Genomic DNA, 26,542 nt, shown 5'->3' with positions numbered 1-26,542 from the left:
TCAAAGTTCCAGTCTCAAATTTTAACAAATTCAATATCATTACAGTCGCTCAATTATTCTCAATCTAAGTAAATAGAGAGATCGATTTAAATCTCGGGTTGCCGTAAGTATAATTTAAGCTGAAAAACACTTGCGAAATTAACATTTTGTTTTATTTCAAATTCATAAAAAAAAACCCTTAAATTTTGTTAAATTTAGTGACTAATTAAATGAACACAAAGACCACGCAAATAACAACGCAATAAATTTAAATTTTTAATTAACCATGAAAGACATGGCTTCATAACAAGGTTAAAAAAATCTTTATTAACTTACATTTATAAAATATTTCTTTGCCTTATAAATTTACAAAATTTATGTAAGTATATCATATTTTTAATTAAAAAATATTAAGATATAATCATTTCGTTACTATTAAAAGCAGGCCTAGTGAAAAAAGAAATCATGTATACAATGTCTACAGTTTTTTGTCTGCATTCGGCAGAGAATGTCGAAATTTGGCGTGCGTTTCACTGCTTCGTTAACCTACATCTTTCGCGTGTCTTGGTTTGAGCACTTGACCATAAGCCGCCGTAGTCTACTTCAAATCTACGTGCCTCCCAGGACAGGCTAATGGCTATGATCACAGTCGCACTGTGATATAAGCTCACACAATTCCCACCCTAAAACTTGTCTTATCACCGTAGATTCTAAGCATCACATGATATAAAAGAGGAATAGTTTCACTATAAACAATGCACATTAGGGTACAAATTGTGTTAAGTTGGTACACACAAGTTGTAAATCGTTTTTTAGAAATGAGACTGCCTCCTTTTCATCATTATATTGTAACAGAAAAAGTACTTAAGATATGCTTGTCAAAGTTCTTGGGCTAACCTAACGCACAGCATAAGTTTTAATAGAAATATTTGTCACTTAAATGTTGAATATTATTTATATTTAAGGTTTTCATTCACTAACCTACAGCAAGTAACTTCCAACATAAATTGAGTATATAAGTCTGGAGGAGACAACCTCATTTATACACTGTATTTTCCGGTGACATGACAATTCTTTAAAATCTCATACCCTCTGAGGTGATACATGCTTATCTGTCTTCTGACGTCTCCAGAAACTGGGCATAGACATCTCTTGTGCATTCTCCTTTTTCGTTAAACTTGTATTTGTAGTAAGATCCATCAGCACAGATTACTGTAAAAATAGGAAGCAGTGTTTGTGACCCAAATATAAAAATGGAAGGTATGACAATAAAAAAATGAGTGTATGTCCAACTAGGACTTTTTGAGATTTACAAGGTATATAAATATGTTGATTACTCACCAATTATAGAGCTTTTATCAACTCCAAAAGCACAAATGCACGGAGGACCATTGGGGATAGTGAATTTGCAAAAACTCCAGTTACTCGAAAAATACTTTGGTAAGAAGTTGACTGTTGCCAAACTGGACTGCTTGTTGAGCTTCTCGTCTTCTAGGCTGAACACATGAACTGTGCCGTGGTCTGACGTCACACATAAGTTGGTGCTTGAGTGGTTGAAATTTATACAATAAATTGTAGCCTGTAACAAGTTTTAATATTAAGTAGGGCTTATTAAGAACATTGAATTAAAAAAAAAATAGTATAACTATGAACCTGTAAAGGCGTGACATCATCGGGAAATAGAATCATGACTGTTTTGAATATGCTATATAATATAGCATATTCAAAACGAGGGACAAGGCCATTACATAGGATTACAGTAAACATAACTTAGCTGTGTGGTCATTATTCACACAATTATTCTACCTGATGTGCTCCTCTTCTAAGTTCAGCAAGCTTCTGTCCAGTGGCTGTATCAAACACCCTGATAAGTGTTCCTTTGGTGGAAGCAGTGGCGAGTCTGGTGCCACCCACATTAAGTGCCAAGCAACTGAGAGGTGCCTCATGAGCTGCAATTAGATGACCTTCTGGTGCCGTGCTTGGACCTGCATGACTGCTAAGTTCTACCAACTGTAAATATTCAACATGTCTTTAGATAATTATTATTTATTAAATATTTATTGGTTGAGTGCAAGCCTAACTAGGGGCATTATCAACTTTATTTGGTGACAAATAAAGCAACAAAATGTGACAACCATTGCTTATCCTCAATTTTAATTGTTTGCTTTAGAGGTAGCAGAAATATGACAGAATAATGACAGAAGGATGGACAGAGAAACAGACAGACATGAGAGCCTTAGCAGTAGGGTTTAATTTTTACACCTTGAGTACAGAACCCTGAAGCATTACTTTGAGGAAATCTATGACAGTATTAAATAAAAATTTAAGCTTGAGTATTGTAGTCATATATGTAAATATTTTTAATTCGCTAATCTTCAAGCACTTATAAATAAACTAAAAAGTGCCTTAAAAATGTAAATTCTATAGAAAACTTGAGATAAGAAACTTCACACTATGTTACTTTCACATTAATTATTAAACTATGCAAAAAGAATACCTGAATCAGTTGAGTTCTATAACAGAATAGTGGCCTGCTACTAGAGAATTAGTAAAATAGAAAAGCATTGTCATTTCCAGTACAAACAAATTATTTAAGATGAATATATAAAAGAAAAATAAAAAATTGGGCTAAGATATGGAATTAAAGTATGCCTATACCTATTTTAATATTGCTCATACATTTTTGAATAAACAAAGGAAGAAATTTATAATAAAAAAATATAAAATTACCTATGAAAATGCTGAGCTGGCTAACCATAGGTTATTTATATCTCACCATAAAAAATAAGTAAAATTTGTTGCCATATAACAGATAGCAAACTGCTGATTGCAAAGGTGCGGCGATCATTTAGGTGAGGAAAGTAAATGATGAGATATACGACGGAAAGATAAAATAAAGATTGCAGGGTATATGCAATGGTCAAAACAGAGGAGAATGGCATGAACAAAAGCAGATTATACACAGTAGCACCTTATACAGTGCTCAAGATAATATTGATACAATCTTGATAATGATTCATACATTTAGTTAAATAAGGCAGTAGTGGATAAGGACAGTTTGAAAAACTTTCTCTGTTTGGGACGCCAATACAAAGCTATTAATGAAAATAATCTCAGTCAATTCTTACCTGGACATTTCCTGTTTTGCGACTGGGATATGCAAGTAATGCATTGTTACTGTTGGGGCACACCACACACAGTCCTCTTGAGTTCTGACATGTTTCAAACACATGCAACATCTGTGGCTGAGCAGTGAATGTGTACACTTTGATTAGATTCTCTGTAAATAACAATTATATAAGTTACTAACAGAACATCACAAAATAAATAAAATTTATAATAGTGACACAATTGTTATTTTATTTTTCATCTTAAAATACTTGAGAATGCCTGACAGTAAGTAATTAATACGTGTTCCAATTAGACGTGTAAACTTTCATAATTGAATTAATTAAAAGACAAAATACGTGAACAAAAACAAAAAAGTATTACGACATTTACCCAACACAACAACAATACGATCTCGGCGCAGTTTCACAGCCTTAACAGGGCTGTTGAAATCGAGAGATATCGCCGAGTCTTTCTTCAAATCATCCCATATTATTACTCTGTTCGGTGGATACACGGGGGTTTTACCACCGCCGACCAATGCCATATAATTGCATCGGAATAACATTTCTACGTAAGAAAGACCGCCTTCAGCGAAATTCTGTCGCTCTTTTTCTTTAAGTGGGTCACTATTAAACACCCGAAATCCATTCTCCGTTCCGCAAGCAAAACAACCTGCAAATTGCAAAACAAAAATATAATGTAAACTGATTTATACCAAGTGCAAGCAAATTAACAACAACTAAATCGTTACCATTACCTTGATCTTGATTAAATCCTACATAAAGAAGACCATTCCCAAACGTATTCTCTTCTGATAAATTCATTGTGTTTTGTGCGAACTTATCGTAGATTATGACAAAAATCTTATAGCAAAACAATATAATTATTATCTTCCCAACACTACACAACTTTGCGGCGATTTGACAACAAATTTTATTACGGAGCTGCCAACCTAGAAATTGTGTAGGAAAAGTTCCTGTCTAATATTTAATGTTCAGAAACCTAATAAATCTGAAATATTGATTATTTTCAATCCAATCTCTTTGTTTTTTCTGTATATGAATGGTCACAAAATTAATTTTGGAAAATTATTAAATAAAATACGATTACCAAATTGGTCTATTAATAAAATACATGAAGTTTGATAATAGAGCGATATCTTTATCTGGGCAGTAATGATAATAATTATTTATTTAGACATGCATGCAAGGGATGGGCACTTGATAAGTAAATGAAAAAAAAATATACAAATAAAAACGCCATCATAAGAGGCTGTTGTTAGTTCTACTTCTTTACAATCTGATTGACTGGGTAAATGTGTAACTTCTTTAGGCTTAACGACTAGAACAGTTATAATGAAATTCCGTAGGTGTTTCAAAAAGAGGGATTAAGAGGGATTTCTTTTTGCCGCAATCCGCTTCTAAGATCAGCATCTGCTTATTTTATAAGACATGCATTCAGACTGCAGTAGCTTTTTAAGTATTCAGATCCAGTAGTATTATAATAAAAAGTACGACAATGATTAACGGCCGCTTTCTATATTCGATCTCGAATCTAAGATTCAAATCAATCCAGATTTTTCTCAATCCCTCGATTGAGCTTGAATCTGCATTTCATTAATCGATCTCGTCTCGAAATCCATCGAAAAAAAACGGATAGATCGCCCTGCTAAACGTCTTGTTTTACGCATGTGCAGAAAAAGTACTTCAGCGATTATTAATGATTAAAATGGTGGCTTTTTTTCTTAAAGCTTATCTATTTTATGTATAATCACTAGAAATTGCACAAAATACAAAAATAAAAGATGGAGAAGTCGTAGCGGTAAAATACTGTAATTCTACCTCAAGATTAGAAAAAGCATAAACGACAATAAACGTTTATTGATGAGCAACGGAACGTCAGTCAATCGAAAAGTTGTCAGTCAGTTTGACATTAACATTTTAAAATCGCAAGTTTTTTTGTTGTTTGTTTTTCCGATGTCTCTCTGTCTGTGTCTGTTATTGAATAGAATACAGCGGTAATATTCGAGCGCGTTCAGAATAAGTTCACGCGCCATCTGTACAAGAAACTGTATGGGGTGTATCCGTTCTACCTACTCATGGATCTCACTCTGTTTGTTCTGGGCATGGTTGGCAATAATCAACTGTATATGAGATGGGAATTTGCACTGGTCGTCTACTTGGTGAAGGTGCTTCGTGGAGTGGAGAATCACCCGGAAGTATTGCAGCGCTTGAGTGTGTGTACCGGACCGCTACGTGTGGCGGCGGCGAAACCCGCACCTACTGATAGTTCCTACAGCGAGAATCCCAAAGCACCTTACAAGAGCTCTCCACACCACCAACTTCTTCAAAAGCAGACTGACGTGTTTATATGTTTTAATAATGTAATGTGTTGCAATTTTTGTTTAGTTTAAGTTCTTAGCTGTCGCATTAGTGTAAACCCTGTAATGATACTCATGGTTTTAAATAAATAAATCAAAACGAGAATATTATAATCGTTATCTATTGATTCCAGTATTATAGATATTGGTAAAAGTGTACTTAGTACACAAAAACTATAATACCGAGAGCAAAAAAGTTTAAGCGACAGCTTATGCTTAGCAATCCAAAAGAATTACTGAGCGCTGGTCTTCGGCTTAAATCCTTTACAAGACCCCCGTTTACAAGTAAAGTACAGAACAACCACTCGATACCTACATCACAATCACAATTACAAATTTTAAGGACAGAGTTTGTTCTATTTCGCTGTCACTACTATCCCAGTCCGGTAGCTGAGCTAATACTTCAAGATCGCTATCACTATCACTTGAAAATATTTCCATTTTCAGAGATTTCTCAGTACAATCCGTAAAAAAATGGGGATCGCGATTATAGATCAAAAATGTCAAAAATCGATTTGTCAAAACCAGAGATCGGTTATAGAAAACGCATAACTGTCACTTTCATACAAATACCAATCTAAAATCTCGATCCGCCCTCCCAAAGATAGATTGAAGAAAAAGATCGACAAAACGATCCATGGATCGGTTATAGAAACACTAAAAGTTGAAAATGGATTCAAATGTCAATCTCGATCCGTAAATTAGGGATTGAGATCGAATATAGAAAGCGGCCGTTAGCTGAACGTGGTTTTAAACAATAACATGGTTCCAAAAGTGCCTAGTTTAAATGGTTTTTATCTGTTAATAAATACTTCATACCTTTTTTTAGGTAGGTAGGTAGTTTCAAAGAACCTATTCATAACATACCAACGTATCTTGCAAATGATTTCAAGTAACAATCAATTAAATAAAAGAAAGAAGTTTCAAATATGACCCAACAAACAATAATAAGTACTAGATATTATATACTAGATAAAAAGGTATTTGGTTCTGAAGTTTGATCTTGTGTCACAGACATAGGTACATAGGATATTATTAGAAATAGTCATGCTTATGGGTGTAAAATGGGGTTGAGGTGTTGATACTTATCAATGAGTCACAATCATTACTTTTGTTATTTTTTTTTTAATTTTAAGTTTATTAAAGATTAATATAAAATTTACATATCATATCCTAAACATAATCTTATTTTTTTATCGAATATATTACATTTACACAATTATTTTAGTGTCATATTTGTTACAAAACGCTTGAGGAATGTTATGAGCTAGCAACTTGCTTTAAGGGACCTTCAAGGTATTGAGCAATAGCATTGATTTTTTCCTTCAATATTCCAAATCCTACAGTTTCTTTAGCATAAAGGCACAATAACAAGTTCGCTACTTGTGTTATGGCAATTTTGCCATTCAAACAATCAACTAAAATTAGATGAAGTTTGTCTTCTTTGAAAACATTTCGTCCGTGCTTCTCATACGCCGACCACACGTTACTTGCAATTGCTGCTGTTACTCTAGCATCTTTATCGTTATACCCAGAGTATGCCAAAAGAGCGCCTTGGTGATTTAACAACCTGTAACAGTAAAAAATTACATTAGCAGACATTACAAAAGAGTTCACACTATGTAAATATTTTGACACCCACAATGTGTTTTCGACACCTCCCGTATTCGCCTGACTCAGCACTTGTGTTAACGCTTTTGGCTTCAACATGGTGGAAGAATTATTAGGTTAATCAAAATTAATTTACACTAAAATCTGTTTTAGGGCTAATAATCCTCCAATCTTTGTTGACTTTTATTATTTTCTGTTCTCTGTTACACCACTTGTGTCATTGTGTGACGTTTGTTATTGTCACTCGTTTTTGACAAATAACCTATTTTTTAATTTCAATAAAAAGTACTTGACACACGATATTTTAAGCTCTTAGTTCCAATTTGCACGACATCGTAAATAGAAAGACTGTATTTCGAAACCTCGCGATACTTGAGGTTTGCGATCAGCATTATGCTGGACCCAAAGGCAACCCTATTACTAAAGCTTCAATGTCTGCATGTCCTTCCGTCTGCCACTTGGCTGTCTCACTTGCCATTTAGTTTTAGCAGAATATTTATTTGTGCTGCAACTATAATAACAATCCATAGTAAAAATGGCTTACTTACTTTCAATTCGTGCAATTTTGGTTTTGCCTATTTGCACGAATTTAATCAAAGTCTGTATGGTCCTGTACTTCAAAAACTAAGTTCTATGAAGCAGGCAAAATAGCAGAAATAAAACTAAAACAATAACATACATTTACGTTTATTGGCTTACATGTAAAATTATTAACGCATCTTCTTTTGTTTGATCAAATAATTTCTGAAAGCAATCTGCTTATCTTTGAAAGATCTCTTTATCTTTCCCTTTGCTTTATGTTTAACCATTTGGTAGTTCTTGGTCTTCCTCTTCTCCCTGTTTGTTTTGGAGCAATGAATATTCTTCCTTCTATCTTTGTACCCAAACTTGTCTCTTTCTTCCCTTCCCTTGTGAACACTGTCTAACCTTGCTTCTTTATCGTGTTTCCTCTTTTTATGGATATTTTCTATGGCCGACAGCTGCACAAGTTCTCCAGATTCATCCTCTTCTTCTGTTACATTTAGTTTCCTTTTAGTAGCACTAATACTTTTCTTAAGTTGGGCTTTTTCAATGCGCTTGAAGTCTTCATCAGTGAAGATTGTCTCCATAGCTATTTCACGAGCACTTTGTAATTTCTCCTCCTTAGTTTTCTGGTTCAGTGCTTTGCGGTTTGCTTTTAGTATTTTCCTGTCTTGAGTTGGTTTGGGAGTTTCTTTTTTATTATCTGTTTCATCTCCTTCTTGTTCTTTGTCATCTCCACCTTCTTCTTCACCACTCTCTGCTTCTTCTTCTATTTCTTCTTCATCTCCCTCTTCAACATCACTATCTTCTTCTTCTTCACTGTCAGTTATATTTATTTCAGAATCTGAAGAAGCAACATCAACCCAGTCTTCTTCACTATCTGATTGATTCTTTTTCTTCTTATTTACCTTTTTATTTTTACCAGTCTCTTTAATTTCCTCTTTCTCCAATAACACTTCAGAACCAGGTATATGGTCTTTGATTTCCATTTCACCATATTTTTTATTTTTAAGTTCAATGGATGCTTCTGTTGGCCGGCCTCTGTCTTTCTTATGAAGCATGTCAGGCATTGACTGTCTGAATAACTGGATTAAAGACCTTGCAGCCATCATCACAGATTTTTCTTTGTAATTTTTGTATTGGACTAAATCTCTGAGTAAGTCTTCACCTATAGCAAGTGGGCATCTTGCACATATTTCCCTTACAGCATTGAGGCCCACAGCCATGACATCTGTGGAATTTCTTTCTGTTATGAAATTATTTGCTATAGCTTTCATGACTGGTTCTAGAACTTCTGGGGGGATCAGTTCATGTGAAGCCTGAGCAGCAAACAGTAGGATTCGAGTTACTTCTCTCTGATGGGGTAGAAGTAACCTTGCAATAAATGGGTAGTAGTTGAACAGGAACAAGTTGTGTAAACCAATCAACCTTGAAATAACATCCAACAACATTAATTTAACTTCAAATCTGTCATTAGAAGATTCTAGTTTCTTGAACAATTTTTCAGCAAATCCTTGTGGATTATTTATAAGATGTAAGGCAGAAAAATTGAATACTGGTGCTTTTTGTTTCCTCTTTTTAATTTTCTTTGCTTGCTTCTTAACTTTTTCTACCATTTTTTCCCTCTTTCTGGTCTTTTTGTTGAATTTATTTGATATCATGGTGTCTCTTGGATCTATTTCTTCTTCACTATCTGAATTTTCTTCTTTTTCTTCTTCATCTCTGCCTAAGAAGAATTTCAAAGAAGCAACCATAACTTTAGTAATCTTTGAGAAGCATCCAATGTCAGCAATAATGTTCACAGTCTTTTGATCATTCCAAATATTTTTGTGGTATAACTCAACAAGTATATCAAGAGACAATTTTGCAGCTTTAGGGTTGGAGTCTTGCAACATTGAGAACATAAAGTTCTGCAATGTAGAATTAAATTTCATGTCCTTATGTTTCATATTAATATTTTTTATATCAGTTATAATATGAGTTTTTAAGAATTCTCTTAAATGCTTATCTTGACATCTTAAGAGTAAGAAGAATAATTCAAGTAAATCAAATGCTGTGACAAAGTTCTTATTTCTTAGCAAAATAAGGCATTTACATAAAGACAGACGCATATCATTGTGCAATACTGTGTTATGTGTTTTCAGAATGTCGACAATTTTCTGTGGGAATAACTTCATTTCACTGAGATAGCACTGGGCCACTTGGGCCAAAAACATTGCTTGTTCATCTAGTTTCTTGTTGTATTGGGTAGGGTTCAAGTTGAATATTTCCAATGTTGTCTCGAAGTGAGAAAGTTGTTGATGGAATTCTTCTTTGTAAGATTCTGGATCTCTTTTTATTAAGTTTTGTAACTGCGTCAGATTATTCGGCAGCTGATTGTTGTGTCTCACCATTTTGATAGCTTTTATTTAGGTGCTAGGTCCTAATATATAACTCGTTTTTAGTTGATGCACTATAATCTTTATAACACGTACATAATAATTATTTAATGTATATCATAACCTCTATTTACCACACGGTTAAACGGTTACTTGGTTACTTTGACAGAAATAACAAAATAACCTAAAATGTCATAAGCTGTGAAAGAATGGTTTCGGATTCCAGTCAATTGAGTATAACAGTTTATAGATTGAGCTATTGATTTATTAAACAGTATTCCAAAAAATAACATTGCAGAAAACTTTTTTGTGAGAATATATTATGAATTTTGAAATTTGTCAAATTTACCTTGAAGCTGTAGAGAAAAACAAAATATGTAATCATTTATACCGATGTAATGTTTTACAGATTTATTCAAACAAATAAAACCGACTAATAAAAATGTGAGAAACGTGTCTGATTTATTGCCATATCAATAATTATTTAGTGCCTTGTCCTGGTGGATTAATTATAAAAGTTGTGTCAATTGTGTCATGTCAATCAGCCACGTCATTTTTGCTTAAATGATAGAGTGTACGCGGCGTAACTGAGATAAGCAATTTTGTGAAAAATGAATATTTTCCGTTTACTTGGTGATTTATCCCATCTCCTAGCTATTATAATATTACTACTTAAAATCTGGAAAACCAGATCATGTGCGGGTAAGTTGGCTAGACTTGTGAGTTGATTCGATCAACCGGCACATACAGTATGTATTTTGCTATCATATCTTCATGTTTGACTTGCTTTTTCAGGAATATCGGGAAAATCTCAGATACTTTTCTCCGTCGTGTACACGGCGCGTTATTTGGATCTGCTAACTAACTATATTTCAGCTTACAATACGTTTATGAAGATGGTATTCATTATGGCCTCATATGCCACTGTTTACCTGATGTATGTCAAGTTCAAAGCAACATATGACCACAACCACGATACGTTTAGAATTGAGTTCTTGTTGATACCGTCGTTGGTAATGGCTTTGTTGATAAACCACGAATTCTCAGTTATGGAGGTTAGTATACATACTTAATATAGCTATTATTCATCAGCATTTCTATGTACTCATAATCTCAACAGAATAATACAAAACATTACAAACAACACTTAACTGATTTGAAACAAATTAAACAATATTGTTTTTGAAATTTAAGGTATTATGGACATTCTCAATTTACTTGGAGTCCGTTGCCATCCTTCCGCAACTGTTCCTGGTGTCGAAGACTGGTGAAGCCGAAAGTATTACCTCCCACTACTTGTTTGCTCTAGGATCATACAGAGCCTTATACCTCTTGAATTGGGTAAGACATTTTGTATATGATATAAACAATATTATCACACTTTGTTGCTGATAAGCTTATACTGTATATTGGTTTTCATTTAAATTGGTTGGTTTATTGCCTGTCTATGCCATTCAAATTGATACATAATAACATGAGGTTTGGATGTTAGATGATTTATGAAATTATGATAAAACCAATAAGATTAATTTCCCTGTAACATAGCTTGGGAAAGGTAATGTGTTAAAATTAATTCACAATATTAAAATTATTTCAACTGATATGGCAGAATGAGCACAAAACCAAATTAATGTTGATATTATAAAAAAATCCTCACATTTACTGATAGTTAAAATTGAATCAACATAAACTGCTAAACTAAAAATAAACAGATTATTTCTTATGTTTTGATATTATCTAAATATTAAGTAATTGTTATTTGTAATTTATATGAACTAACAAATTTTTTTCTACCTGCTATTGTTCTAGTAAGAAAAGTAATTTATTTAGATTTATAACATTTTTTAATTTCAACATCAAATTTTCTTATCAATCTTTCAAATGTGATTTTTGACTATGTTATTTGGTTTTAAATCTCATTTATACATGGAATTTAGGTATCATACATGCAGATTAGCTGTTGTTAAGTAACTTGTTGATGATCAATTTATATAAATATTTACATGATGGTTCATTTCATAAATAAAGGAGAGGGCCTGCCATCAACAACAATATCTTTATAGAATTATTATTGCAGTAGTAGAGTAGTAGTAGAGAGATGCCAATATGTTGTGTTATGCTTCCATAACACAACATATTGGCATCTCTCTTCCACAATTCAATAAACCAAAGAGGTTGTATAGTGCCTCAGGTTAAGATAATGAACCTAGCTAGTTTTGAAACCATCTACATGAATGAATGCTTGTTTCAGGTTTACCGCTATGTGGTAGAAGATCACTACGAGCTGATTGCCATCATCTCTGGAGTTGTGCAAACTGTTCTATACTGTGACTTCTTCTATCTGTACATTACTAAAGGTAAATATTCATTTTCCTTACTCAAATCTTATTAAGAGCTTTATATTTCAATGGCTTTATATGTAACTGTCTTATTGGAATCCATAGCCCATCATAATTTGCATCTAATGTTTCATATCATCCAATTAGTTGTCACATTCTTTCTAGTTACTAATGAGTTTCTTTTTTGTTCTAGTATTGAAAGGAAAGAAATTGCAGTTGCCAGCTTAATGAAGCAGGGGAGATTGCAATAAATCAATATGACAGTAATGTCTGTGAATATATTTGTGTGAGCCAATAAATTACCTAAGATCTAGATGTACAAACATTGTCTGTATTTGTACTGTTGTGAAAATGTTGATTTATTCATGGCAATTAAGTGTGATTGTGTATCCTCATTAACATGTACAGCCACAAGCAATAATAAATGGTCTCTTGTGTTAAAACCCTAATCTTATATACTAAGTTCTGTTACCATCACAAAGATATTGGCTAATGTACATAATTATGGAACATTTTATATGACTACATGTTTTACTTATTCATTCTTTGTAATATTCAAGTTGGATTCATAGAACATTTTGTACCTATTTATTTAAAACCATAAGGTTATTATAAATTAATACAATATTTTATAAAGAATAATAGAACTTTGACTTTCATTACTTCATATTATTGAGGTGGGTGTAGTGAAGACCTTAGTATTCATTCATTTGGTCTTGAAACGAATGAATTAATTAAACGAATAAAATGAATGAATTTATTGGTCACTGCAATGATTAGTGCTGGTCTTTGACATTAAAAATTTAAGGAATTTATATTGCATAGTTACTATTTATATAACATGACTAGAGGCTCTTACTCTCATTATTATTACACTAATTGCTTTAAAATTGAGTTTCTCATCAATTAGAAGGTATTTAAAGTCTATTTTTTTTTTTTGCATAAAACTATTTTGATTCTAGTAAACTGATAGCATATACCAATGTTAAGAAAAAGTCAGTTATAGGGCAAAACCACTTCTTATTGTTCGTGACTGTACTTAATTTAATTATCTTTAAAACTTGCATAGTTATTGACAATATTTTCAGTGCAATTTTATTTTAATAGCCACCTACTGTGACGCAATTAGTTAAATAACTAATAAATATTGCCAAGAAAATATAATTTCGGATCTTGTCATGTGATTTCTGTTTTACATTTGAAGAAGTTGGCAACGAATGAATTGGACAATGCTTAACTAATAATGCATTAGATATGTATGTACTTATGATGTATGATCTTTATATTCCTTTTGCATGTGGTATTTTTTTACAGTTGTCTGAGGTACCTATCTGGTTTTTTGAATTCTTCTATGAGTAAACTTAGACCAATATTAGTATTACATTGACTTGTGTGCAAATGGCCAAACCTCTGCAAGGTCTATCAATGTATGGGATGTCAATTATTCCATTTGTATTTAACACTCCTTCCATACATTGTCACACAACTTATTAATAAATATGTATTTAAGTGTAAAATTTTGTTTATTCTTTTCGCTGTTTGGATTCATGGGCAGAGGTAATGAGGATGGTGGCTGCCATATAGTCCGTTAATATATCATTGCTTCTTCTCCTTCATTTCTTTTACTTTAATGTCATTAGACACTCAATCAAAATCGTAAGAACGATGGTCGACCTGCATTTTATTGAAAGTTCCGAATAGAATATTTTACTACCTAGTATGCCTAGAAATAATTGTATAATTAATCTGTAAACTAGCTTTACGTTTTTCCAATTTCTTTTTTCATGAATTCATATCGCCTCGGGTGATTTTGGTTAGATAAAAACCAACCATAATTTAATTTACTGATAATAAATATGTTTAGTCATTTTTTTCCACGAATCGAAATTGCAATCAGGTTTTGGTATTGTTTTCCATTCATGTAGATCAAACATTATGTTTTATACAGTTTAGTCTTAAGATCTTATTGTAATTGTCTTGCTAATAAGAATTTCTGAATAAATTAAATTTGGAAGTGAATAATATTCGTTTTTGAAATTGTTATTGCTAGTGATAGTGCAACAACTGTAAATAATAAACAGCTTTATTTGAACTAGTTATAGATGCCAATACCTAAACGCGATTCAAAGGTTATGCAATAGTTCATTGCGTTCCACAAAGGTCGGTAAATATTGCAACAGTTGGCAACAAACAAGTTGCCGTACGCTTTTCATAACATTCAGAAAATTGGAATAATATTATTAAAAACGTTTTATCAAGTAAATAACTTTTAACCGACCCTGATAATTTAACAGCTATCTAATTGGAACATTACATAAAACGCAACTTCCGTTTTTACATCACGAGGCGGTAAATAATTTAGACAAATATTTCTTTACTATATTTATTTAGTTACTACATTTTTTATTAATTTTCAAATATCACTGATGCATATTTATGGAAATCGGCTAAGTGTACATGTTCCTGAAAAAAAAAAGAAAAAGGTTTTATATCAAGAAGTTATGAATCAATTACTACATTTGAAGTTTAAAAAAAAAATATGGTAGGGCAAACTAGGTTCTAGATTTAAACAGAATGACTAAACAATCAGCATCAGCATAAACCCTGGGATGAAGATGACTTTTCTTTCGCGTCTTTTCCGACTATGACAGGTTTTCGTCTTATAACCGATTCTAACCACCAGTACCCTGTTTTACCGTCTTCACGACTTTGACTTGACCTTACATAATACCGCACATTAAGGCACTTACTTTATGGCATAAGATAAGTAAGTAGTATAGAAAACAAGTCTAGATACTTTAGTTAACGCAATTTTACAATAATTACTGTCAAAAGCATTAATAAATAGAATGGCTGAATACTAATATGCTAAATGGATTTGATTTCACATTTCGTTGCATGTTGTCTTCTACTTTTAAACAACGACCATACAGCCCATAGACGCCTAATAGTTTAATATTTTAAAACAATTCTGTTAACTAGCTGTGGTGGGAGAAAAGAGACGAATATGTAGCCAGAAATTGGTCTCTTGATACGCGGTGGAGGATTTGTATGATTGTTGCTTTTAGTACTAAGTAGTGCCATGTGGATATTTACTAGTAAAAAGTTCTAGTATTCAGGACTAAGAAGGGAAATATTGTTGAAAATAAATTTTATAAGTACCCCCAACATAGTGCTACTGTTCACTAATCTGAAGAGGCCATGTTTGAGGGTGGTTTCAGTAAGGACTGCTGTGTAAGCGACACCCATATGAAGATTTTCTTTCATCTGTAAACAAGGAAAAACGAGTTTAATTATACAAGGTTAACTGGAATGACTAACTACATAGTATTGTTAGTTTGTGTGAGATTTGAAGTTTCGTTCTATAAAGAGATTCCTTGTATGTGTGTGTGTGTGTGTGTGTGTGTGTGTGCGCGAGGGCGGGGGGGAGTTAAACAACATATTAGCACTAGCAGGTGATTGGTATATGCTCACAATTATGGGGTTTGTTTGTAACCAAAACAACTTCTTTCCAAAAGTTGATATAGTCGCTTTTTATTATTACTATCGCAAGAACGTTGATGTGTGTATATTATTATGTTTTAACAAACACAATACTTATTAGATTTCTATAAATACCTATAGTATTAACAAACTGTAATCTTAGATAAGGTTTTATATGTTTTAAATGCACTGGAACAGTAACCACTTTTCATTACGTTAAATTATACACATTTCAGATTACAGCAGTTATAGCACACGATTTGTTTTTTATCTAATTAATTTTTAACGTCTAATTAGTTTATCAACTATGCATAGTAGAAGCAAGGTTCTATAAGGTCATCTTATTCTATAAGTTCTATACATCAGCATACTTTTTACCTTATTATGTTATTATTTATTAATCTAATCTGTACCGTAACAAAGTATTTTGTAGTTGTGAAAGCATTACTCTGCACGGCGCAGACTGTCTTTCATAGAGCAATATGAATACTAGAAGACCTGGCAACAGGCTCTCATGTATTAAATTTACCTTTTTTGTTTTGTAAATGTTTTTTGTAAATTCTTAATCTGATTTCGTGTTAGTCGGAATCGTTAGTATCCTCACGTATTTTATTGCCACATTCAAATGTTTTACTTGCTATAAAATATAGTTGGGTACACCTATAGGTACTATAAAAATAAATACTTTGTTTACCTGTAAGTCGAATGGTAACGTAAAGGTAGGTAGCCATGTTGTTATCCTCTTCGATCTGAGTTTGTGGTTAAGAAGAGTGGCTAACTTCTGTAGAGTGATTCTTTCGGTGGTGTCATCTAAAACAAAATATTTAAAAATATTTTTGGCGATACACCAATTATATGATCAATTTTCAGTGCCTGTGATTTGGGGTTATTATTTTGGGTGCGGGAAAGAGATGCCGTTTTGCCACGTGTACAACCATAATAATATTACTTTGAGGAGTTGAGCAAGACAAGCAATACGACGAGAAAACACCGGGCTTAATGCGCAGAGTCCTGCTCCTGCTTCCACGTTAACAAGTCCTGCTTACACATATCTTTCTAGAAATGATTATATAAGAAACTTTAATTTCTTCTCTACTGCATCAAACATTCCGGACTTTAATAATTAGCCTAATAAATTGTTCAAACAGTTTTATACCATCTATCTCCAGTGCAAAGGAAATCTTGAATGGGGCTATTTTTCTGTGCAGCCTCAAATATTCTTCCTTAGTGTTACTAGTTACCCCATCGAGTAATAGAATTATTAATGCATCTTCTAAAGTCATAACACAACTTAAATGGGACACATTATTCTGAAAATAAATAAGGAAATATTATAACAACTCTATTCAGCCAAGATGAAAATTGAATTTAGCCTCTATACAAATTTCGCAAAAAAAAGAGTTTAAAAAAGAAACATCTTTGTATCAAACAAGAGTTGTCACTGAATAAAAATGAATAAAAGATGCAAATTTTTCTGTTAAGTCAGGTCTTACATACTTCCAAGAAAGAGGTCAGCAATTAAATTTCTCATTATAAAGACACAAAATATCATAACAATACAAAGAATTGGCTTTTACTTTACTCATTATGATACTTAGATATTAATTATACAGGCTAATGTATTAATGATCACTTCTAACAAACCACAATAAAAATGAGTATAGTTAAGTATATTTGTCAAATTTTATTAGTTAATATTCAATTACTTTACACATTCACATTGTAACTATACAAATAAAAAAAGACATTGTTATGTTGACTCAAGCGCTAGTGGCGCCATCTGAGCAGAGCTTTCACTAATGTTCCCTATTATTTAAAATGATAATGGTGGTGATGGTAGGGATGCATTCAGATTCCTTACATTATCTTCCGGCTGAACAGTAATACTTTCCACTGGTTGGGCACCAAACAAGAACTGAGCCACAATCTCGACATTGGCAGTTGTATCTTTAAATTCGTAATCACTTACAGTAAACAGGTTGGGTGTCATTGATATCTGTAAGGAAAATAAACATTTACACTTTTGTAGAGAACATGACAAATAATCTGGTACTAACAAGATTTTTTTCAACACTTTAATGGCTATTGACAGTTTTTGTAATAAAAATGATGACAGTGCCAATAATTACTACAGTGTTAAGTAAAAAAGTGATGAATTTTTGAGATTGTTTGAAATTTTTTCTATCAATCTTAATTAATCCACTTAATTTTTAAGAAACATAGCATAAATTATGGTTTGTTGGAGTGACAATGCAGAAGCATGCAAGGTTTAGTTGAATTAAAATACTCACAGAACTCCACCAGTATTTTCTATATCTCTGCCATTGGACGAAGTATTGCATAGCAAGTTGTTGGGGTACCATTAAATCTAACTTCAGTTCTGACCTAAGGGCTGGAGCTGTGCCATCAAAATTTAGCTCCAGGGCTCTATGTGCATTGTACACCTGTACATCCTGTTTTATCGTACCAAAGACTGACGGTGGTTGTTCTTTTGTATTCATGTATTTGCTAACATAGATGGGCATTTGTTTATGTGTCCTAGCATAAATGTACTGTAGCCAATTTTCATGAATATTCTTCATTAATATCTGACTGGGTTCCTTCAATGTAAATCTTACACCTTGTTCATTTATCTGCATGACTCTAAAGAACTGTTCCATATTAAATACTTTGTAGATATTAGTTTTCATGTTGCTTGGCTCTGGGTGCTAGGTAATCAACGTCTATTTCATGTAATGGTATGTTGCCTATTGGTGCTACAAAGTAGTCATCTTCTTGCATTGCTGCATTTCGGAGAATGTCTTTTTGACAGTTGCCTTGAGTTATCTGATCTTGTCTTAGGAATAAATTTCTGAAATAAACATTTAGCCCATTATTAATTTCATGATTGACTCCACAACAGGATGTATTGGAGCTAAGGCCCCACGCCAAATACTGCTGAATTTTACAGAAATTATAATATGTGCATTTTCACAATGCACAAAATTGGCCAATTTGGAGCCTAAGTGCAGAAAACGAGAGCCTACCAAATAGATATGTACATAAACACATACATTTAGACCATTTTTTTTTTAAATGGCAGTTATGTGAGAAAATGTATGATTTAACCAGCATAAGACATAAGATTTACTTACTCCTCTTCTAAAACTGAGTACAAAGGTTCGACATCGTCGGTGTTGATGTGGAGAACTTGATCAGCAAATGCAATGGTATCTTCCAAAATCTTAATTCCTTGTTCGGTGTTGTAACTTACTAAAGAAAGTCTTTCTAGAAGCAGGACGGTATGCCGGTCTATTTTTACTGGATCTAGGAGGTTAATCGCCAATGACGGGGTAGGCGATGTAGGGATTTTCGAATTTAGGTTTCTACATGAAGTTTTGATTAAGCTCAAGGTTCTGGGTGTTCTTTTGATCAAATTGAAAAATATCATACTTATTTTGGTTTTTGAATGTTTTTATAAAAAACAAATAACTACAACTTTGGTTACGACATGACATGAGTAGGTTTAGTTGAAAATAATAGTCGCGTAAACACGTTGTAGTTATTTTGCTGATGATATTTTTTTGGAGAGACCTAATTTGACCGAAAGAATATGGAAAACTATTTCAAATCTCTGTACGTCAGTGTCAGAATGCACGTTGACAATTCGTTAGATGATTAAAAAAGAAATTGAAAATAGGATAGTTGTTAAATAAAACCAAAATATATAAAACAACATCTGGAAATGTGTCAATAAAGCCAAAAAATACAGTAAAATGTCTTTCTGTTTAAACACGTCGCATGAAATCTGGTTTGCAAGTACACTAAAAGTGATTTTAGTAAGCAGGCATCAAACTGATCAAACACTAGACTTGCCGAATTCAAATGTCAAAGTTGTCAACATTAACATAACCTGCAAAAGTGAAATTGAAAGAATTGGCTTGGCGATTTTAAAAGAAAAAGGATTCCTTGTACTATTTAGGTATTGATATATTTTATTATCCTGTCCTTATTTAATACCATACTTAGTAATTTATTTTACTCTGTTATCAACATTTTATCCGGGCTATTCTATATCTAATGCAGGCTTTTATAGTACTGCAAAAACATTACATAAAATAACAACAAATTAAAACATAACATAAAGTATTGTACTGTATAGATCTCATAGTGGCGTTACCTACAGATTGAGTAGGCATAGGTAACAGCATCATATTTAATACTAAGTACTACATAATTACAATTTTATTGCTGTTACAGAAAAATGAAGAAACAAGCTCGCAACTTGCTGTATGACAAACTACATAGAGGTGGTGTGTTGGTGTGTGTTGGACTAACTCTTTATGGGTCTCTGTTGTTAGGCGACCATTTTTATAAGTATTTTAAATATGTCCGACCTCAAGTACAGGCAGCTAAAGAAGCCGCAGAGAAAGAACTCCTTGCTGAGGGATCCTCTGAAGGATTAGCCTAATTTATTGTTAATCTTTCATTTATTTGTACATTTATTAAACTTAAGCTGTAAATGTATTTATTAGTTAATTTAGTTTTGATGTTATTTTATTAAATCAATGCATAAGTAAGCAAATTTATGTCTGTTATTCTAAATCCTGAATGTTAGGCAGTCATTGGAGAAACTTTATTAACACTATATGATTAAAGTTGTAAGAAAACCTACAGTTAGCTTGTTCAATGATGGTGCAATCCTTATAGTTATAAATGCATGTTACAATTTTTCTGTAAGTGAAGGTACCTAAATACTTGTATTTCTTCTATTTGCCTATATTATTATGTATCAAATATTTACCCAAAGTATGAAAGATTGAGGCCAGAGAACATTAAATGAATTACATATTAGGTACAAGATATTAATCATCTTTTCGAACGGGTATTCTGGTTTAGAGGCATCATTCAGTACTATATTGTTGCAAAGAAACTCTCATAGATGGCGTTAGTAGTAAGATTTGATCTTAAAAGCTCCTGTGTGATGCCTCTAATAACTTATTATGGTTTCATTAATTTCCAACATTATTATTCGACAGCAGAGTAATAACCGCAAAGAGCCGACATTTAGTGCCAATTAAGCAATTGTTTTCTTGCTAGTCGATACGTAAACCTGCGTGGGTGCATGGGGTACCTATAGATGAAACACTGATATTTGGTCTGTTATTGCTGTCCACAACAAACATCAGATCAAATGTGACGAAACCCTACACATGGTGGACCATACAGGGTTTGTTAGATAATAGAGGTCAAGCTGGGTTCGCCAGGGTTGGCCCATAGATGTATGATCATCTGATCTGATTTTTTTTTGGTGCAGCCTGCAAAAGAACTTGGTCAAGTCAACCACATTTTCAAAACCAGTGTTTACGTCTATTAAATGATTATTTATTTATTAGCGAAGAATCTGACCAGTTCGGCTCGCGACCCAGCCGATGCGTTACCTTATGATTAAGGAGTGCGGTAGGATCGTAAACCGCAAACAAATAATTAATATTGAATCCGACTAACGCCAATTTAAATTAATTTAAAAAAGTTGAGCTAGCAAAATAGACTTTACACGTAGTACCGCAAAAATATATTTAACACTTTGTAAATCGGTCTCTATTTTGCCAATTTCAGTTGCTGACTGTAACCACTTTCAATTCTGATGGTCAATCTCACCTTATTGATGTATGTATGAAATACCTACTGTGATGATACTCAAGGTAGTAAAATCGTTGTAGAAAAGGCAGTCTCTATTAAGCTGAACAAAAATTAACTTTGGACTTAAGTTGATCTAAGATTTTTTTCAGAAGTGGAGTCTGTTATAATCCGTTTAACATTTAAATTTGAGGAAGATCCGATACGATTATTTTAATGATATTAATAACAAAGTGATCTTCTAATTGTGTCCTCTATTAAAACACCTTTTGCACTTTAACGCACACGTTCGTGGTACGCAACACGATTGCTAAGCGTACGCGATATCCTTAAGAGAAAACGTGGACGTAATAAATAGCTAGATAAGGCTGGTCACGTGCAGGTCGTCCCATTTATGCTTCTTGTGAACACTGAAGGAAGTGCTGCAATTACCTGTGATGGATAGTGAGAGTTAGATGCGCCCTTAAGGGTCACGCCATCTAACTTTCTTATCTACCTCTGAAGGGAAACTTTATGACATCTTTACTGGATTCGAAAAATATGGACGACCCTTGACATTAAAACGCCGGCCTCGTATACCCAAATCCGATTTAAGAACTAAGGTTCTGACCACACTACACCGGTTAGCGACTAATCGCCGATTAACCGTGTCCTTACGTTGTTTACGCACCGCCGAGAGTTAATTGCGGTCACAGTTGGGAGTTTGTATAAAATACAAATACCTACAGAAAGGTTGGCTTTCTTTTTTACATTTTGCTAGTGGAAAAATAACATCAAATTAATCTTTACAAACGAACAATAAATAAAACAAACGAAGTTAGTTTATGGTCGTAAATTACTCAGTTCTGAGTTGAATGCTTACCGTAATACAAAAATACGAATGTTAAAAATGTCGGTATTTATAATACTTGCCTATATATGTAGTAGCGAAATATATTATTTTATCCATATCAACAATGGCTGAGATATTGGGCATTAGGAAAGGTATTCAGTACTGTGGCTACATACCTGCAGATGTCCGACAAGGATATTTAGATAGACGCGTCGGCTAATATTGAGAGGTATTTGACAATATGACAAATTCCGGAATCCTACAAATGATTGGGGCAGTTTCGTGAGTGGGTAGATACATTTCTCATAAATCAGTAATTCATTGGGGATTTCTAAATTCCTTTCGTATGACTGTGTTAATATTTCATTGAATATAACATAATTTTATAATAGATACATATTTTATGTGATATAAGTAAAATGTAGATATCGTAATAAAGTAAGTTTGACAGTAAGGTAAATCAATTATGTAATTAAACATCTGAACTACATTTGTTTTTTGAACTATAAGAAAATCGACTATGTCGTAATCGTACTTACCCACAAAAACACCGTTATAACATAGCACATCTCTATTTTAACGTCAGGTCAGAAAAGCGATCAAGAAGAAAATTAAGCAGGGCTTCGTAAAAAGGTCAAAATATATGTCCATTTAGCTTATACCCCATGTTTTTTTTCGGTTCCGGGTCGTCCTGACTCTGGTTCCGCTGAGCCATAATCCTCGTGCCGTTTTCTTGTTATTGAATAATAAAGTTTCGTACTTAATAAATGGGTTTTGTGGGCAGGATACCGCAAACGGATGTTATTATGTTTGGGTTTGTCCATATTGTCTATATTTTATGTTCCCCGAATGGGTAGAGGTGTTAGTGTATTTAGTTAGTTACAAAGGTGGTAGATACGAAACTCATTTTCATACCAAAACCAGGACAAATAGTAACCAAGTACAATATTCTTCTATTGTAAATGATATTTTTAATGGTGCCTACAAAAAGGAAATTAATCCTTGTGTCGTGAGGTATTTTACAAAGATTCAAATCACCTTAATTTAGAAGACCAGAATCAGGACTAAAATTCTTGGAACATACAAACGCTTGTCCTACACGGGGATTGAACCCTCGACACGTCCCGCACAGTGGGTTTGGCGTGGTGACCTGAAACGCCCAGCAATCCGCGCAGTCGTTTGCATTTTAAATAAGGAACACAAAACGGTGACCCCATAGAGGAAACAAATTAAAAGATCGAGATCTCGTCATAACCTATAAATTATAAAAACATTAAAAGGAACAATTGTATTTTTTATTACTTACGTAACTACCTGTTGTAATTCACCTAACAACTTAGATGTGTAAAATCCCAGGAAATAATTGCAATTTCCTCGTAGTCCAAGCTTTGAATAAATTGAATTAAATTATAGTCGCATAATTTTAGCCGTTGAGTCATTCAAAATATCCTCATCAATATGTAGGTAGTGTAGGTACTATCGTATTTGTTTAATATGGTTTCTTATTAATCTTTAATATTTTAGAGAGGACCTTTTCGTGACATCAAAGTTATGAAATAAGTACAAGTCACAAGGCTTTAGTGGGAAAGGCTGTAAAATCTCGTCGTCTGATCTCCAACTGGATTATTTGGATTTATATCTCATTCCCTGGCCTAGCTTACAAGGTAAGCTCATTTTTATTATTCCTTAAGTTGTATATAGCGAACTAAGCCTGACGAAAACTTAAACAGAAGTAGAGGTTATGTAAGGTTAACAAAATTCAGTGAATCCCAAAAAGATTTATGCAAATATCGTAACAACTTTTCAATTTAGGTTGAGGCTTGGCGAGCAATACTTAGGGAACATTAGCTTTATAAAGTACGAGGCGGAATAAAATGTTTGTCTGATTTTCGGAAGAGATCCGTTTCCTTCAGATGGTAATGCCAGAGAGATTTATTGTAACGTAGTCTTTGTGGATGCAGGGTTGTGGCGAGGCTCGTCAAGAAAGGCCTCGTTAGGCGCGCCTGCGTCAGCAACTTTAATTGTGTAGGTCTGCTTCGTACCTAGACTTACCGTCGCTGTAATTAACGTGGTGGCTTCGACGATTGAATGATTTGTGATTGGGAGTATTGTGCTCTCCTGTTGACACGACTGAATCTTGTTACAACAGCCGAATTCACATATGGAAAGTAATGAAAAATTGTGTATATAACTCGGTATGTATTTTTTGGTCATCTGACGTGATTAAATATTACAGAAAACTACGGGCATTTTTTTACAGATAATTAGCTGAATATTCTACCTACTTTTTATAATTTATATTATTCAATGTTATATCTATTTAGGTTGATATAAGCGACGTTATCGTCACGGAAGCTCAACTAAGTCGAGACAAGGAAGTTGTTTGACTGAGCTAAATTAATTTTAATACTTTTCGTCTCAACAAGTCTTATTTCCTCATAGCTATATAATATATTTATAAAAAAATTAATATATAAGATTGTTTTTGTTTTCGCATTTGTGTGGAATTGTTGTACCTACTTTCTTTATTATTTAAGTTTAATTATATAATAGAGGCGGATAGTCGAGTAGTTGAGGTTACCATGAAAAGCATGAGCGCGACGTGTAGTGGGTTCGATCCCCACGTAAGACAAGTATTTGTGTGAACCAAGAAAGCTTGTTCTGGGTCTGGGGGTTCTTATTAAATTCCTTAAAGCGTTAGACGTTTGTCTTAACAAAAAAAAAGAAGTAGACTCATTATTTGGCCCCTATTTTAACCGACTCATTTGAAGAAATCTTAAAAGATAAATACAAGCTCTGTATGTATATGATTATATTTGTGTCGTAAAAAGAGGCAATAACGCTTAATTATTAAACATTTAGGTATCTACTAAAACTATCATGTAAAAACAGGAAAATAAAATAAAAATAGTTTAACTGCATCTGTAATAGATTTAATTTAGGACCGCTGACCTAACGTAGTCTGTGATATAAATAGTCTACGGTCAGGGATAGTTTCAGAGTCTGCGCAGACCAATCGATAAAGTATGAGTCGTATCGATACCCTACTGAGGCCTAGAACTGGTTATGATGCGCATATCAATGACAACAATCGATTCCACTCGGATTTCTCGATACTAAGACGTTTTACATGAAGAATCGGACGCTTTATCACAGGACTTCTTTATAATATGAAGTATCAATCAGAGATTTGGTAATAGAACTTTTGAACGCAACGTTGAAGCAGCTAAGTGATATTTCTAAACGTTGATGTTGTATGGTAATGACATTTCATTTACAATTTCAGTTTCACGTGACATAGTGTCACCGTCGCTAGTGTCACTAGTAAACCTTTAAATGTATACTTTTTGTTTCTGTAAGTCAAGTGACTCAGATCAGTCATCAACATACAAAATACCGTTTGGTTTGACGAAATGTCACGTTCCGTGACAAGGGGCGTGCCATTTTCAGAAATTCGAAGTTTTTCTTTCAACATCAACGATTGTCGAAATGTGACTTAGTCCTGTATTTGTGTTGCCATCTTACATCCAAAAGTGTCAGTTTTGCTTTAAAGGTCATACAGGCATTGACCACAAATACATGTTTAAATTAAACAATACAAATTCAATTTCTTGTTCACTTTAAACGAAAGATATGTTCGCAGAGAATACCTTAACAGAATAATTAAGAATTCATGCGATCCCGTTGACATCGAACTTCGATAAACGATTGGATTTGAACAACATGTTTTGTTTCTAACACCCAATTAGGAGCGCGTCGACCAGACGTCTGTAATTCGCGCGTTGAATAAATAATTGTTCGTAGTCGAGAGAAACAACATCGAATACTAAAATAGTAATTTTGTTTTGAAAAATAGCTTTTGTTTTACGTCGAAAGTTTGAAATTGTTTTTTTTTTGCATACATTTTAAATTGCCCGTTGCTTTCACGCCTTTGAATGTTGTAGTAGTGGTCTTGTTTTTCATTGTTATTTCTTTATTAAAAGTACGATGTATATAAATGACATGATGAAACCATTTTATGCTTTTTTTACCTATAGGATGTGGAAACGTGTGCATTTGTGAAATGCATATAATTTAGTTAGTGTACAAGTAAAACAGCGTAAATATTTGAGCACCACAGAAATTCAATTTCAACGTGCAGTTTAAAAATGCAGGCAATACGAAATTTGTGCACAGAAAATAAAAGTAATCGGGTTTGGAGGCAATGGAGCATCGTTTGATGCGATCGATTGTATCGTTATCGACTGATCGACTGACAACGTGCAGCTGATACTCTCATCACTCAATA

The 26,542-nt window shown here is 33.3% G+C and overlaps 6 protein-coding genes across 6 annotated transcripts; 1 reads left to right on the top strand and 5 right to left on the bottom strand.

The window, feature by feature from the left end:
- Positions 1 to 808: 808 nt before the first annotated feature.
- Positions 809 to 4,048, bottom strand: LOC113492167 (WD repeat domain phosphoinositide-interacting protein 3). The gene is made up of 6 exons (XM_026869512.1): positions 3,848 to 4,048; positions 3,481 to 3,762; positions 3,108 to 3,259; positions 1,786 to 1,989; positions 1,321 to 1,558; positions 809 to 1,191 (listed from the first exon to the last, which is right to left on the bottom strand). The coding sequence occupies exons 1-6, from the start codon at positions 3,912 to 3,914 to the stop codon at positions 1,088 to 1,090; spliced, it is 1,047 nt and encodes a 348-aa protein (XP_026725313.1). The 5' UTR covers positions 3,915 to 4,048; the 3' UTR covers positions 809 to 1,087.
- Positions 4,049 to 6,601: 2,553 nt separating this feature from the next.
- Positions 6,602 to 7,316, bottom strand: LOC113492166 (ragulator complex protein LAMTOR2 homolog). The gene is made up of 2 exons (XM_026869511.1): positions 7,113 to 7,316; positions 6,602 to 7,040 (listed from the first exon to the last, which is right to left on the bottom strand). The coding sequence occupies exons 1-2, from the start codon at positions 7,178 to 7,180 to the stop codon at positions 6,731 to 6,733; spliced, it is 378 nt and encodes a 125-aa protein (XP_026725312.1). The 5' UTR covers positions 7,181 to 7,316; the 3' UTR covers positions 6,602 to 6,730.
- A 436-nt stretch (positions 7,317 to 7,752) lies between these two features.
- On the bottom strand, positions 7,753 to 10,164 carry LOC113492162 (protein SDA1 homolog). Its single transcript, XM_026869506.1, has one exon. It carries the CDS (start codon positions 9,994 to 9,996, stop codon positions 7,792 to 7,794), a length of 2,205 nt encoding a protein of 734 aa, XP_026725307.1. The 5' UTR covers positions 9,997 to 10,164; the 3' UTR covers positions 7,753 to 7,791.
- Positions 10,165 to 10,504: 340 nt separating this feature from the next.
- Positions 10,505 to 14,342, top strand: LOC113492164 (ER lumen protein-retaining receptor). Its single transcript, XM_026869509.1, has 5 exons — positions 10,505 to 10,683; positions 10,777 to 11,036; positions 11,176 to 11,322; positions 12,233 to 12,338; positions 12,514 to 14,342. Exons 1-5 carry the CDS (start codon positions 10,593 to 10,595, stop codon positions 12,546 to 12,548), a joined length of 639 nt encoding a protein of 212 aa, XP_026725310.1. The 5' UTR covers positions 10,505 to 10,592; the 3' UTR covers positions 12,549 to 14,342.
- Positions 14,343 to 14,689: 347 nt separating this feature from the next.
- Positions 14,690 to 18,566, bottom strand: LOC113492163 (DNA polymerase subunit gamma-2, mitochondrial). Its single transcript, XM_026869507.1, has 6 exons — positions 18,095 to 18,566; positions 17,665 to 17,799; positions 16,960 to 17,113; positions 16,498 to 16,613; positions 15,483 to 15,587; positions 14,690 to 14,783 (listed from the first exon to the last, which is right to left on the bottom strand). Exons 1-6 carry the CDS (start codon positions 18,491 to 18,493, stop codon positions 14,727 to 14,729), a joined length of 966 nt encoding a protein of 321 aa, XP_026725308.1. The 5' UTR covers positions 18,494 to 18,566; the 3' UTR covers positions 14,690 to 14,726.
- LOC113492165 (glutamyl-tRNA(Gln) amidotransferase subunit C, mitochondrial) lies at positions 18,308 to 19,422 on the bottom strand. Its single transcript, XM_026869510.1, has 2 exons — positions 18,938 to 19,422; positions 18,308 to 18,654 (listed from the first exon to the last, which is right to left on the bottom strand). The coding sequence occupies exons 1-2, from the start codon at positions 19,231 to 19,233 to the stop codon at positions 18,483 to 18,485; spliced, it is 468 nt and encodes a 155-aa protein (XP_026725311.1). The 5' UTR covers positions 19,234 to 19,422; the 3' UTR covers positions 18,308 to 18,482.
- Positions 19,423 to 26,542: the final 7,120 nt, after the last annotated feature.

This window comes from Trichoplusia ni, chromosome 3 (genome assembly GCF_003590095.1).
Source record: "Trichoplusia ni isolate ovarian cell line Hi5 chromosome 3, tn1, whole genome shotgun sequence".
Lineage (NCBI taxonomy): Eukaryota > Metazoa > Arthropoda > Insecta > Lepidoptera > Noctuidae > Trichoplusia > Trichoplusia ni.
The sequence above is the reverse complement of the archived record's forward strand: the minus strand, read 5'-3'. Positions and strand labels throughout refer to the sequence as shown.

Excerpts from the sequence above, each read along its gene's own strand:
- LOC113492165 (XM_026869510.1), bottom strand. The coding sequence starts at position 19,233 with ATGATATTTTTCAATTTGATCAAAAGAACACCCAGAACCTTGAGCTTA. Across the intron at positions 18,655-18,937 it reads TACTCAGTTTTAGAAGAGGA|AAATTTATTCCTAAGACAAG; the intron begins GTAAGTAAATCT and ends TGTTTATTTCAG.
- LOC113492164 (XM_026869509.1), top strand. The coding sequence starts at position 10,593 with ATGAATATTTTCCGTTTACTTGGTGATTTATCCCATCTCCTAGCTATT. Across the intron at positions 10,684-10,776 it reads GAAAACCAGATCATGTGCGG|GAATATCGGGAAAATCTCAG; the intron begins GTAAGTTGGCTA and ends TTGCTTTTTCAG. Across the intron at positions 11,037-11,175 it reads ACGAATTCTCAGTTATGGAG|GTATTATGGACATTCTCAAT; the intron begins GTTAGTATACAT and ends TTGAAATTTAAG.
- LOC113492167 (XM_026869512.1), bottom strand. The coding sequence starts at position 3,914 with ATGAATTTATCAGAAGAGAATACGTTTGGGAATGGTCTTCTTTATGTA. Across the intron at positions 1,559-1,785 it reads TTAGAAGAGGAGCACATCAG|GCTACAATTTATTGTATAAA; the intron begins GTAGAATAATTG and ends AACTTGTTACAG. Across the intron at positions 1,192-1,320 it reads TGATAAAAGCTCTATAATTG|TAATCTGTGCTGATGGATCT; the intron begins GTGAGTAATCAA and ends CTATTTTTACAG.
- LOC113492166 (XM_026869511.1), bottom strand. The coding sequence starts at position 7,180 with ATGTTGAAGCCAAAAGCGTTAACACAAGTGCTGAGTCAGGCGAATACG. Across the intron at positions 7,041-7,112 it reads GGAGGTGTCGAAAACACATT|GTTGTTAAATCACCAAGGCG; the intron begins GTGGGTGTCAAA and ends TTACTGTTACAG.
- LOC113492163 (XM_026869507.1), bottom strand. The coding sequence starts at position 18,493 with ATGAAAACTAATATCTACAAAGTATTTAATATGGAACAGTTCTTTAGA. Across the intron at positions 17,114-17,664 it reads CTGTTCAGCCGGAAGATAAT|AATAATGTGTCCCATTTAAG; the intron begins GTAAGGAATCTG and ends ATTTATTTTCAG. Across the intron at positions 15,588-16,497 it reads CGTTACCATTCGACTTACAG|ATGAAAGAAAATCTTCATAT; the intron begins GTAAACAAAGTA and ends CCTTGTTTACAG.
- LOC113492162 (XM_026869506.1), bottom strand. The coding sequence starts at position 9,996 with ATGGTGAGACACAACAATCAGCTGCCGAATAATCTGACGCAGTTACAA.